The sequence below is a fragment of the Sus scrofa genome, chromosome 16 (genome assembly GCF_000003025.6).
Source record: "Sus scrofa isolate TJ Tabasco breed Duroc chromosome 16, Sscrofa11.1, whole genome shotgun sequence".
Classification (NCBI taxonomy): domain Eukaryota; kingdom Metazoa; phylum Chordata; class Mammalia; order Artiodactyla; family Suidae; genus Sus; species Sus scrofa.
The window spans coordinates 30,114,907-30,128,902 of NC_010458.4; the positions used below are offsets into that span (position 1 = coordinate 30,114,907).

The following is a 13,996-nucleotide window of genomic DNA, read 5'->3' on the forward strand; positions in this document are numbered from 1 at the left end:
TGTTTACTGGAATGGCAGGCAACATTTTTTTTTTTTATCAGCCCAATAGCACAGAAAAGATTCTTATCCTCACATGATCTTTCTCAAGTTGGCACATAAATACTATCAATAATTCAGTAATGGGAAGGAATTTATAAACATTTGTTGTTGTTCAAATAAGAATAAAAAATAATTTTCTCTTCTTTTTGACATGATATAATGTGAACACCTGGGCTTGTAACTAACCCTATACTTTGTTTTTGTCAATGGTTTTAACTGACCTTTTAGACTGATTTTCTATGTGAATTTAAAATAAAAAAGGAAAAGTGCTCTACCATATTCTTTTCTAATTCTAATAATTTAATGCTTAGGCTACTCAGTTGTTTCAAACATTTTTAAACATTTTATTTTGAAAAAATTTTAGATTCATAGGGAATTCCACAGATAGTACAGAGAGGTCCCATTTAGCCTTGATCCCATTTCTCCCACAGATTACAGTTTAAATAATTATAGCACAATATCAGAAGAAGGAAATCAAGATTGGTATATCATATATGTATAGCACTATGCTTTTTTTATCACATATGCAGGTGCATGTAATCACCAAGATACAAAACTAATGTATCATCACAATGATATTCTTTTTTAAAAAAAAATTTTTTTTGTCTTTTTAGGGCCACACCCGTGGCATATGGTGACCTCCAGTCTAGGGATTGAATTGGAGCTGTAGCCATTGGCCTACACCATAGCCACAGCCAACACTAGATCCGAGCCACATCTGCAACCTACACAACAGCTCACAGTAACACTGGATCCTTAACCCACTGAGTGGGGCCAGGGATCGAACCTGCCTGCTTATGGATACTAGTCAGATTTGTGTCCACTGATCCGGGAAGGGAACTCCACAGATATTCTTAATACTACCTCTTTATAGTCACATCCACCCCCTAGCATTCCTATTCCTTCGTAAACACTAATTTGGTCTCAGTCTTTATAATCTTTCCATTTCACAGATGTCGTGGAATTGGAATCATACTTTTTTTTTGAGATGTTTTTTTTCACTCAGCATAATGTCCTTGAAATCCATCTAAATTGTTGCATATATCAATAATTTGTTCACTTTTATTGCTGATCAATATTCCATGGTATGGATGTAGCACAATTTGCTGAAATAATTACCCATCAAAACAGTTTGGTTGCTTCCAGTTTGAGTCTACTGCAATTAAAGCTGCTGTGTACAATCATGTACAGTTATATATTTTTTTGTGTGTGAAAAACCTAAGTTTTCATTTCTCTGAGATAAAAACCTAGAAATGTGATTGCTGGGTTGGTCATATTTATTATTTTAAAGAAACTGCTAAACCGTCTTTCAAAATGTCTGTACACTCCCACAAGCAATATATGAGAGATCTCATTTCTGTGCATCCTTGTTAGCATTAGGTATTGTCAATATTGCTTTTTTTAAGAAAGCTATTCTCATATGTATTTAGTGATCGCTCACTGTGATCTTAATTTGTATTTTTATAATAACTAGTAATGTTGAATGTTTTGTATATACTTATTTGCCCTCTATATACTCTCTTTGCCGAAATGTTTCTTCATGTTTTTTGCTCATTTTTTAGCTGGATTGTTTTGTGTTAGCATCGAGTTTTGAGGGTTCTTTATATGTCCTAACCTAGTCCTTTGTCAGATATGTGATTTGCAAATATTTTCACCCAGTGTATAGTTTGTCGTTTCATCCTTTTATAAATATCCTTTGCAGTGTAAAAGATCAAATTTTGGTGGAGTAAAATTTACTAATTTTTTTTCCTTTTATGGATTGTTCTTTTGATGTCGTTCCTATGTACTCTTTACCAAATCCTAGGTTCAAAGATTTTCTCCTACTTCTCTACTAAAGGATTTATTGGTCTTTTTTTATCCTTTCTTTTTTTTTTTTAAATTGTGATTGAAAAAAAGTACATAAAATTCACCATCTTTACCATTTTTAAGTGTATAGTTCAGTAATATTAGGTATATTCACAATGTTATTAAACAGACCTCTTGAACTTTTTCATGTTGCGGGACTAAAACTCCTTACCCTCTAAATAATAACTCCTTTTTTCCTTCTCTGCCCCAGCCCCTGGTTACCACCATTCTCCTCTGTTGATGTTAGTGTAAAGATAACTTATTTTGTAAAAACTATTAGGAAATGTTACTTCCTCTTTTTTATTTTTTTGGTTGTATGCCAGAGGGTGATCTCTGTATTTTATCAAATTTCAACCCTTCCATGGTGAGACTAGGAAACAAGCAGGAGGGGAAATGACTTTCCCTAGATCCCAGAGCAGACCTAGGCCTGTCTCAGTTGTATTTTGTATTACACCAGCCATTTATGGCATCTTTCCTTTGCTACGCCTGTGCAGGGACGCCATGAGATACCAGCCCACTGGTTTTATAGGCACTGTTAGTTGTTAAAGGTCTATGTACCTAACGGCTTCCCCAGGAAGTAAAGGCCAGAATGACCCCACTGTGCAGATAGAGGATGGGAATATTCTGAGAGGTATGTGGCTTGACCAGGGTCACATCGCTGGTGAGGAGGAGAAGCTGGGTTTGAACCCAGCTGGATCCTCAGAATTGGGGCCATGGTGGCCCAGACCTCCCAGGAGATTTGGGGGTGGGCTGTGTGGGTGTCACTGTGCTTGCACTTGGCCTGGGGTGGGGGCTGAGCAGTCAGCATCCCAGAGGTGTCCTTGAGCAGCTTTGTATAAGAAGGAAGCCTGGGTAAGGAGACCTCAGGAAGTGACTTCACTTCCCTGGCAAGAAAGGCCAACATGACTTGCAACCTAGGTAACCAGGCACCCACATTCTAGACAAGCTCCCTACATCTCACTTTGTTGGAGACCCTCAAGTGAACATGTGTTGTGTGGCCTTGGGGAAGACAGCAGGAACAGCCAGTTTCGACGCTACAGGCGCTGGATCAGGTCTCACTTGAGATGCCTATGGTCATTTACCTGGAGGAAACCAAAGGTAACAAGGGAGGCCAAGGATAGGCAAATCCAGGCCAGGCCACCACTCTGATCCCAGCTAGGTAGCCCTCTGTGCCCTCGCAGTATGTGTGGAGGCATGAGCGGAGAGGGTTTAGGAGCCATGGGTTTGCCTCTAGCAAGAGTAGGCTGATGACAGGTCAGAAGCCTAGTGGGCCAGTCATGTCCAAAGTCCAGGTCAGAGCTGGCTCCTTGAGGATATGGAGAGCTACAGAAGCACATTCTGCCTAAGCTTTATTCAAAGCCCTCTAGGAATATCTCTTTCTTCTTGGGTGGATATCCGAACAGATACAGGTACGGGGCTGATATGGGAGGTCAAGTGGGCAGAAACAGCAGTGAGGATGGCCAGGCAGGACTCTGATACCTCTGGGCCAGGCTAAATGCTGGCCTTATTGTTGCAGATCTCCACACCAGAGCTTGGTGAAGGGCTGGTTGGTGGGGACACCCAATCTCTCTCTGTGAGTGAGGGGCTGGTGTACCACACCACCACTGAAGGCCAGTTCACCCCTGAATCTGCATCTGCTCCTTTGTGAGAGTTCTGGAGTCCAGCTGAGAAATTCTAGCTCCCCAGAGGACCACAAAATGGAAGATCAGCCGTGCTGACTTTGCAGAATTGGGAGAAGAGGCACAACCCTGAGATTGCTCCTTCATGAGGGAGGCTCAGAAGTAGTCAATTTACTGAGGTCAATATTTTACCAGTTTAAGCAAAATGTAGAAACCTTATCTACTTTTATGTCCCTTTACTCCCCATTCATAACATAATTATATTAAATGTCTCCTTTCTATTACACTGATAACCAAATGAGACAATGTTGTAATGTTTGCTTTAACACTAAAAAATAATAGAGAAAAATCAAGAGAACAAAGTATGTTGCATTGATCTATACTTTTACTCTTTCCATTGTTATTTTCTGTATTTGTGATGTTCAAGAAGTTCTTCTTTTATCATTGCTTTTGTCTTTAAAGAACTTTCTTTAGCCAATTTTTAAGGGTAGATCTGCTGGTGACAAAGTTCCTTAGTTTCTTAGTCCCTCATTGAAAATGTCTTGATTTCCAGTTCATTATTAAAGGATCATTTCACCATATGTAGAACTCTGGATTTACAGTACTTTGAGCATTTGCAAAACACTCTGACACTTCTGTCCTTTATGATTTTTGACAAACCCACTGTCATTGGATTTTTTTTCTCCCAGTAGATAAGTGTTTCAGTATTGCTGCTTTCAAGATTATTTCTTTACTTTTCATTTTCACAGCGTTGATTACAATGTGTCTTGGCATAGATTTCTTTGCATTTATGGTTTGTAATTTGTGCAGCTTCTTGAATCTGTAGCTTTATGGCATCTGCCAAATTTGGAAAAAGTTACAACCATTATTTCTTGGAGTACTTCAGTCCTACTGTTTCTCTTCTACTGGGACTCCAATGGCACTAATGTTTATCTTTTTTGTTATCCCTCAGGCCCCTGAGGCTCTGTCCATGTTTTTAGTCTAGATTATCTATGTTGTAGATTGGGCAGTTTCTTTTGTTCTGTCTTCAATCTGTCTACTAATTTGTTCTTTCTATCACTTCCATCCTCTGTTGAGCTTATCCATTGAGTTTCATTTTTTTTATTTCAGTCGTTACAGTTTTCAGCTCTAAAATTTCTATTTGGGTCTTCCTATGTCTTCTATTTATTTTCTGATACTTTTTATTTGCTTTTTATTACTTCATTTGTTCATAAATGCTCACTGAAGCATTTTGATGCTGGCTGCTTTAAAATCATCATCAGGTAATTCTGTTTTCACCTTGATATTGGCATCTGTTGATTGTTTTTTCTTATTCAAGTAGAAATTTTCATGATTTATGGTATAAGAAGTAAAGTTTTTATTGGAAACTAGATATTTTATGTATTATGGGACACTTTGATGGGAAAGGGTATATGTACTTCACCTGGTTACTAACAGGTAGAGTTGGAATTACAGGTTCTTTATTTTGCCTCCATTGACATCCAGGGGAGGAGGATGGAAGTGTGAATTTAGGCTTGCACTAAGAATGGGAGGGGTACCAGGTGGGATAAAAGTCTCCCTCACCCAACCTTTTCTGCTGGTTGTGGTGGTGGGACTGGTATAGAAGTTATTATCTAAATGTTTTTCTGCCCTGCTAGATTGGTCCTTGCCTGATTCTTTGGCTAAAGAGAGGGGAGCTTTCTGTATCTGAACCCATTGGTATCTCCAGGCCATTGGTTTCTCTAGCACTAGTCTAGGATATATGAAGCAGAAAGAAATAGGAACCTCATTGGTATATCATACCTTGTGTCTCAAAGTTCCTAGTAGGTCTGCATTCTACTTTTAACTTTTCAGAATTATCTACTGTTTGTTTAATAAGGCCCAAGGTTGTTAGCAGTACTTAGGGGGAGGAAAAGGAGGAACTATGTCTACTCCAGCTTTCCAGAAGTGGATCTCCCCAACCGTTGTATTTTTAATTAAGTCACTGCCCAAATATAATTACTTACTCCCTTTAAATTGGCCTCACATGCTTTCAACACAAACACTTCATATAAATTATACATACACACACATTGTATATATTAAATATTATAATTTCCTTCATATATATATATACACATATTTAATTATTTCAATTAATGTAAGAGTCAAAACATAATGAAATATGCTATTATCCTCCCTCGTATGTTTTTCTTTTTTCCTTCACTGTTAGGATCATTAAAATGCTCTATTTGGAATAGTGATTCTCTTTTGTAGTAGTAGACATTTTTATAGAACACAAATTTTGAAATATATTTTATAACCGTTTTTTCTAAATGAACTGACAATGACATTACAGTGTTGAAACAAATTACCCAGGACAACAAGCAAATATATTCAATACGTTAACTTCATTTTAAATGTCCATTTATGTCAAGGCTATAGTTGTTTTTTAAATTTTCCAAATATATCTTGGTATGTTTCAAAAGTTCCTTTCTACTTCCTATTTATTTAATATGTCAAAATACAGAATTCCAGCTCTAAACACACTTTTTTGTTGGACTCAAGAAGCATGAATTGTTTTATGAAACTTGACTTTCCTGTGTGTAGGAGCAAATTAAAAATATCAGTGTTTTCTATTATGTTACCTGTAAATTCACATTTAAATGATTACTAAAAATTTTTGATAATGTATTTTTAATACTTACTTAAATTTTTAACCCCAAGTATATTTTATTGGATTTAATTACACATTAGGCATATCTTTTTAGTCAATGCAACAAAACATTTAAATATTCTAATAAACACTTTCTGTGCTATATACATGATACAGAAAGATATTAATGAAAATTTAGACACATGCTAAAAAAAGAAAACATTACATTTATTAGGAAATATGTCATAATGAATCTATGGTCCTTGATTTTTTTTTTTTTTAAGTTAAGTTTATGGTCAAATTTCTGTCTTAAAGAGACACAAATGCAGTTCATGTAATCATATTTTTTGATTTTTTTATAGCATTACATAGCATTATAGTTATTACATATATAATAAATTTAAATTTCATTTGTTTATCAAATAAACTTTAGAAAAATAAGAATATGTGTTATTTTCTGAAGTAAATTACAAATTGAACAGCAAAATCAATTTTTATGAAAAGTTCTTAAACATAATAGATAACACACCAAAATAATATACAGATTTTAGCCAATCCCCTAAACATGTTTCCCTAGCATTCCTCCATTTAGGAAATGAAAATGGAAAAAATATAGATGTTACAGGTTAATCATATAATTAAAAGTAATTTTGACAATATCAGTTATGAGTGATCTTCACTGATTTCATAAGTAAATTTCATTGTAAAGGCTAGACATTACTGATTCATTGAGATACACATATATATTATCATTAACACACAGTTAATCATGAAGGTAAGCAAATCCAAAGAATTATCCAGTTCATCTCACCGGCCATCAAAAACAGGACTTTCTTTCCTGGCTTCTCTTATAACTTTTGAATCACATTTTTGAATGCTCATACCATTTTTTCATCACATGAATTTAGGAAAGTAATAAATTTTTAAGCTTACTAAATTGTCTCATTATAGACACATTTCCATAGTGCGATTCATCTGGCATTTGCTAAAGAGATAGTTTTTTCCCTGAAAGTAAATCTGTTTATTATTCAGATTTACAGATGTTACTGTTGTGCCTAGGCTAGATCATCTATAACGTACTTAGCTCCTACCAGCAGGCTGAAAAATGTGACTGATAGTTTGTTTTCTGTCTGTCCTGGTAAAATTATAAGCAGCACCTTCTTTCATTCTCAGTGTTTGGATGATAAATTTTATGGTCACACTGGTTATTGAGAAGTAAAATGAGGGAAAAAAAGAAAGACTCTCAAAATAAAAGTATATTGACTCCCCAGCACACAGCAGGGAACAAGTATGTCATAGCATAGGTTCTATAAGCCTTAAGAATAATATTATGGAGCTTACTTAACTGACCATCTAAAGGAATGAAATTTTTTAAAAAGACAGTAGATAATAGCCTCATTTTTCTAAGAAGCACCTAAGTAGCAGGCCAAACTGTTCAACATAGTTGTTAAACTTAGACTTGTGAGAGGAATTCCCTCGATATTAATCCCAGCTCCAAACACTTAATCTCTAAATATGTAGTTTCCTCATCTATAAAAAAGTAGATGATAATAGTTTCTATAGCATAAGATGATGTGGGAATTAAGTGAGATAACACATTTCAAGGTATCACAGTACCTATCACATGCTAAGCAATCAAGTGTGAGTTTTTACTCTTTAATGGTATGATATATCCTCAGTAAAGACCTTGGTTGTTAAACTGATCATGTAAATGACCTTCCAGATACACAGTAAGTATATTCCCAAATATCATGCGAAAGAAATGCACATAGATAGTTCCAGTTTTCTTTTACTCTATACTAGAGTAATATAAATTCAGTTAACTAATCAAAATCAAAGTAGATATTACATAAATATGTATAATTTAAGATTCCAAAATAACTGAGTTATTCATCTATTTTTCATTCATTCAGTAACTATTCATTCAGAGCAGACTATAATAGGTCAGTGTGCCTTTTAATTAATACTGGAACACACACTTGAACTCGCTCCCACCTAAAAATGCTAGTGTGAACTAACTCCCTAATTCATTGTATAACTTGGAGAAAATTAATTTCTGTAAAGAAGAAAATATTCAATAAATAATTTTGCTTAAATCTATTTATATGTCTCAAAGATGAAGAGCAAGGGAATAAGTGGGCAGAACTACATTTTTTTCTTTTGACGAATTTGGTTAAAGACAAATTTTCAGTGATCAAAACTAAAGAATGAAAGTGTTCTAAAAAATGGATTTGTTCAAGATAAATATTTGAATTGAATTCTGGGATATTCTAAGGTACTATGAGGTATTTGCAGGAAGACATTGAGAAAGTGAAGTAGACACTGATACCAACACTCACTACAGTAACATGCAAAAAACTACAAGTGCTAGGATTCTTTATAAAGTCAATACATTATCTTATTAAAATAAAGGATAAAGATAAAAACAAGATTAACATTTGAAATACTCGTGAAAAATAATGGACAATAAGAATTTAGATAATTTGAAAGCAACATACTCTGTATACTGGTTTAGGAATCAAAACTCCTTTTCTCATTAGATTATTACACAGTAAAATCTGGCATGACTTTTTATTCTATTACTATTTGTTTTTCAAAGAAGGAGAGGCAAACACTAAAGTTATAAAGGCTTACTTATCTCTGTTAAAATATTTTAATTCTGATGTCACAATTTAGTTTTTCTAAAAATAAATCTGAATTTATGAAATTTGATTTTACCTATATATTTATCCATTCCCCACACACTTCATCACACCTACAAGGTACTCTCTCTGCGGTAGGTCTGAAACACAAAAATAAAAGAGTCCAGGAAGGAGACATATAAATGCATATTTATAGTAGATGATAATAAACACAAAGAAATGTGGGGTTATTTGAGCATATAAGATGATACACACTTAACAGGGTATGATGGATCGGCCAGGTTGTAATATCAGATTAAAGTCCTGAAAGCTAAACTTGAGTTCATTAAAAGGAGGAGCACAGGGGCAGCATTCTGCACAGACTCTATGTCAAGGCTAAGTCAAGACAGTGGAGAAAGATTATCAGTATGGAAAACGGCAATGTTAAGATATGGCAGAGGTGAGACTACAAAAGTTTGGCATGGAAGTTGCCACATTGAGTTACATAATGAGATTTGTGTTTTATAATACAGCCCAGCAGCAGTGCAAAAAAAAAAAAAAAAAAATTAACCAAAGATGAGACTGTGGTAGGAAAATCAAGACCTTAGCTGTTGTAGCTGTTGAGCATTGGGTGGAGGAGGCATTGGGTGGATTAATGCTCTAATTAAAAAGGCCAAAATAACAGAGATTCATTACCAATAAGGGTTAGTTAATAAAGGAGAAGAAAACCAAACAATGAGTTCCAGGTTTGGGCCTAGGTAACTAGATGCTGAGGAAAAAGACTATAAAGAGAAGATTTACATTAGAGCATGGACTGAGTATGAAAATATCGGAATTTTAGGACATCATTAAATCTACTTAATATGTGGCAAAACCCTGTTAGCTGGAAAGATTTAAAGTCTTTCCCAAGATGTCTGAGATGTAAACATGGAGTTGTGGTCCTACTTACAGCTTTTCTGCTTGCTTTGTATTTTCAGTCAGTTTACAATCGGTCATTTTTACTTAATCCATTCATCTATGTGAGATTAGTTAATAGAAGCATTCTGTTTTTAACCTAACAATGGTCAAGTGATTTTCTGGAAGTCCTCTAAAGAGACTCTGAAAAGCCAAAATTCAACTTCAATTTTCTGAGTACCTTTTCTGCTTAAAGGTACTGAAGTGAACTAATTGTCTTTGCCAGGAAAAATAGCAAGAATTTACACTTAAAAATCCAACTTACTCTAAAAATATGTCAGATTATTTTTACTTTGGGGCAGCAATTTTTCTTGCTTGAAAACTATTTTAGCCTAAATAGTGGTGGCAAAAGAGAATGCATATTGCATATGAAATACAAATTGTTTTTGTTTTGTATGTATCCAGTCATAAATATACTGTTTTGAATTGAACTTAGCAGATCTGAATTAATTTTTCACTGAATTCAAATTATTTAGATTAATTAAGTCAACTGATTGGTTTTCTGTCATCATACATATACCAGCCAAGATCATCTAATCAAATTCTTAAACCATGGCTTATGGTTCAAAGAAAAGAATAAGGTGAGAGCACCCGTTGGGGCACAGCGGAAACAATCCTACTAGGAACCATGAAGTTATGGGTTCGATCCCTGACCTCGCTCAGTAGATTAAGGATCCAGCATTGCTGTGAGCTGTGGTGTAGGTCACAGATGTGGCTCAGATCTGGCATTGCTGTGGCTCTGGCATAGGCTGGCAGGAACAGCTCCAATTAGACCCCTGGCCTGGGAACCTCCATATGCCATGGGTGTAGCCCTAAAAAAGGTCAAAAGACAAAAAAGAAGAATAAGATGAAATCTGCCATTACTTAAAGGATATATCTCTTCAACAAAACCTGTATGTATAGATAACATGATTTACAGAGAACATCACTGCAACAAAATAATGAGTAAACTCCAGGTCACACTTTATGTGTCTTATTCATACTAGTAATATTTTTAATATTAGTTAAGATGTCATATACAGTATACTTTTAACTACAAGAATTTAATTAGAATTTTCTCAGCCAGAGCATTGTGTAAATTTCTATGAAGTATTTTTTTCAAATAATGGAACTCCTCTTTTCCAAGCTTTAATCCTCTAGTCACCAAGATTATGGGTTCTTTGCCATCCTACACTCTTCCCTCTGCCTATGATTGTTCTGAACCTTGCTGTACTGTGAGCAGGTGGACAATGGACTCACCAGCACCAAGAACCCCCAGCAAGTTTCACATCATCTTCTTCAACCTAACCCAGTCCTGCCGTATGATATTAATATTCCATACAAAGCCACTGATGACTTTTCATGTCTATCAGATGTCTTTGGATTTGGTTACAGTGATTTTTGTAAAATAGTTCAGTTATATATGCGATAGAAGTGAAGTATTCTATTTTTTTAAGAAAAGTCTAAGACATTTGCAACAATATGGAGGTACTTTGGTACTTCTGGACTTCATACAAAGTCATTAGTATCATAAAACACTGATAACACATTTTTAGAAATTTAGACAGTCATGGACACTAGGAAACCGTGAAGCACAGAAGCATGCCTATAGCAGTGCTATATTGTGACTGTATGGACCCACACCCTACAACATCAACACCAGTTATAACTTAATTAATCCCAAACCCATGGCTTTAAAAAAATGCTCTCCAGAGAGTTCCCATTGTGGTGCAGTGGAAACAAATATGACTAGTATCCATGAGATTGTGGGTTTGATTCCTGGCCTCACTCAATGGGTCAGGGATCCAGCATTGTCATGAGCTGTGGTGTCAGTTGCAGACACGGCTCGATATGGCATTGCTGTGGCTCAGCGTAGGCTGGCAGCTGCAGCTCCGAGCCTGGGAACTTCCATATGTCACAGGTGCAGCCCTAAAAAGCAAAAAAAAAAAAAAAAAGGCTCTTCATAAAGACTAACAATCACTTTAACCTGGTGTGGGAAAAGCAGTGGCGATGAGTGAGATAAGATTGAGAAATCTGCTTTTGTGGTGATGGAGATTTGGGCAAGAGTATGGTTTTTTATTTCCTTGCTTTAAACCAGTATTTTGGGGGGAAAGTATTTTTTCTTGTGGAGATTGTAGAGTAACCATCACCAACAAAGGCAGAAAGTACTCATTTCCCATTGAGGACATTTTTTTTTTCCAATATGACTGAAGGATGAACTTTACATGAAAAGTGTAACAAATACTTCTATACATAGTAAACATGATTGAGAAAAAACTTTTTAAGACAAATGGCAAAAGCTTTGTCTTTAATGAATTCTTTGGTTATTAACAGGTCTTAAGTGACAGTAGTTCTGTGTACTATTTAGTTTTGCTGGTGTCTGTTCTTTGTGTCCCTTGAGAACCAGAATAAAATTAGTTATCCTGGGTTACAGCTCATAGAACATATTTAATACAATTTACCTTGCTTTAATGTAAAATAATTACAGAATGAAAATACATCTTTAGATCTGAAATAGCATATTATTATTTACAAAGCTACTGCTGAGCATTTTGCATAAACTTATCATCTTTTTAAAAATAAAATTCCAGGTGTTCTTAACAGGAAGCATAAACAAAGCTGAAATCCAGACTCTTTGTACATCTTCCCATGTCTCCATGGCTCTTGACATGATGTTTCGCATTCACTGGCTCACAGATTCCTGAGTTACATAAAACATAATGAAGCATAATTAGCATATCCTGATTATTCTGTAATAATTCATTGTCCCACTTTAGCAAAGCAAAAATTTCTGGGAAGAGGTGATACAAACTACTGCCAAACCCAACAGTTCTTATTCTGAATACTCAGGGGAAAAAAACAGTTGATGAACTATGAAAATTTTGATTCTAATCAGGAAAGAAAGTAAACTAATACCAGTTCATTCACAGTACCAAGTATATGGGAATCTATGAGAATAATATAGGATAATAATAAGACTGTATAAAAGTTGTAAAAGAAACTAGCCTGTGGTGACAAAAAAAAAAAAAATATATATATATATATATATATCTGCAGTGCAGTAGATTTACTTTTAGGTTGGTTGTTACATGTTCTATGATAGAAAAAATATGCCATTTATTTGTATATAACTGTATATTCCCCTATAATGTAAGAAAAACATATCCAAGCACATAGTGAATGACTAGGTCTTTTGTGAAACTAAAAATGGTAGATGAATTAATAGATAGCTTATGCATATTGAATTTTAGCTTTTATTTGGAATATCATTTGGAAGCAGCTTACATTCTTTCTGTGCCTGGTGGCATTATTTTCTATACCATTGCTATCATCGGATTTCCTGTATGGAAAACAAAAAAGAAAATTACTGTATGATTACATTGCATACACCACCTATCACATGACCATCAGGTTAAAATGTAAAAGGTCAATGAAGACAGAATTCATTCTTCTGAAAAATATTTTACTCATAATGTTGACTTTGATAACATGCCATTGCTTGGAGAGCAACTATTGCCACAGATCACAGTGATAAAGCCTTGTTTATTTTATGCAGAGAGAGAACTACTTCTCCCCAATCATGAGTATGTGGCCATAATTTATATGTTGCTTTGACACATGCATGATAATAGCCAATCAGGAGCTCATCCAATATGTGAGATATAGGTTCTGTAATTGAACATGCTCGTTACACTGAATTAGAGGTTAAATGTGGTTCTTTATCTATCCAGTATGCACCAGAGTAAGGCCACAATGCGGGCTCGATTCTTAAGACAAGAAAGACTAAACTAAGTTACAAGGATACATAATTAATATCCTTCTAGACCTTATGAGCGGGCTGGAGCTCATTAAGTTAGTACCCAGATAATAAATTCAGCCACCTAATCAATTATCTCAAAATTTGGGGGAGGGGGTAAGTAGGTGAGATTGTGTGGGTTAAATATCTGGGTGGTTCAGATAAATGAGTGAGCTCCTCGTTGAACTGTTTAAAATGACTAGCTTGTCTTGATGTAATACACTTAGAATTATTTTTAAAAGTCATTTTTCACCAAGAAACTCCATGAATCTCTGGTATATAAAAACATATATAAACATCATGTATAAAATGTATTGATAAATAATATTCCCTGTAAAGAAAAATTTATCCTCTAGCTAAAAATTCTGAAAAAGCATTGGTAAAAGGTTGCTCTAAATGAGTGTAGTTACCCTTGATTCTTGTGTTAAATCTGAAGACATTGAAATAACCTAAAGATGAGAAATGTGACTGCAGGGGAATGGATGGAAGCACTGGGGAGACTGAGCTGAGAGAACAAAAGAATCCAGGC

General features: G+C 35.0%; 1 protein-coding gene across 1 annotated transcript in view; it reads right to left on the minus strand.

Annotated features, from left to right (window-relative positions):
* Positions 6,166-13,996, minus strand: part of EMB (embigin) — a 49,424-nt gene continuing 41,593 nt past the window's right edge. The window contains exons 8-9 of the mRNA XM_021076596.1: positions 12,957-13,011; positions 6,166-12,372 (exon numbers count right to left, since the gene is read on the minus strand). Of these exons, the coding sequence (XP_020932255.1) occupies positions 12,355-12,372; positions 12,957-13,011 (73 nt within the window). The 3' untranslated portion in view covers positions 6,166-12,354. The remainder of the gene's footprint in view (positions 12,373-12,956; positions 13,012-13,996) is intronic.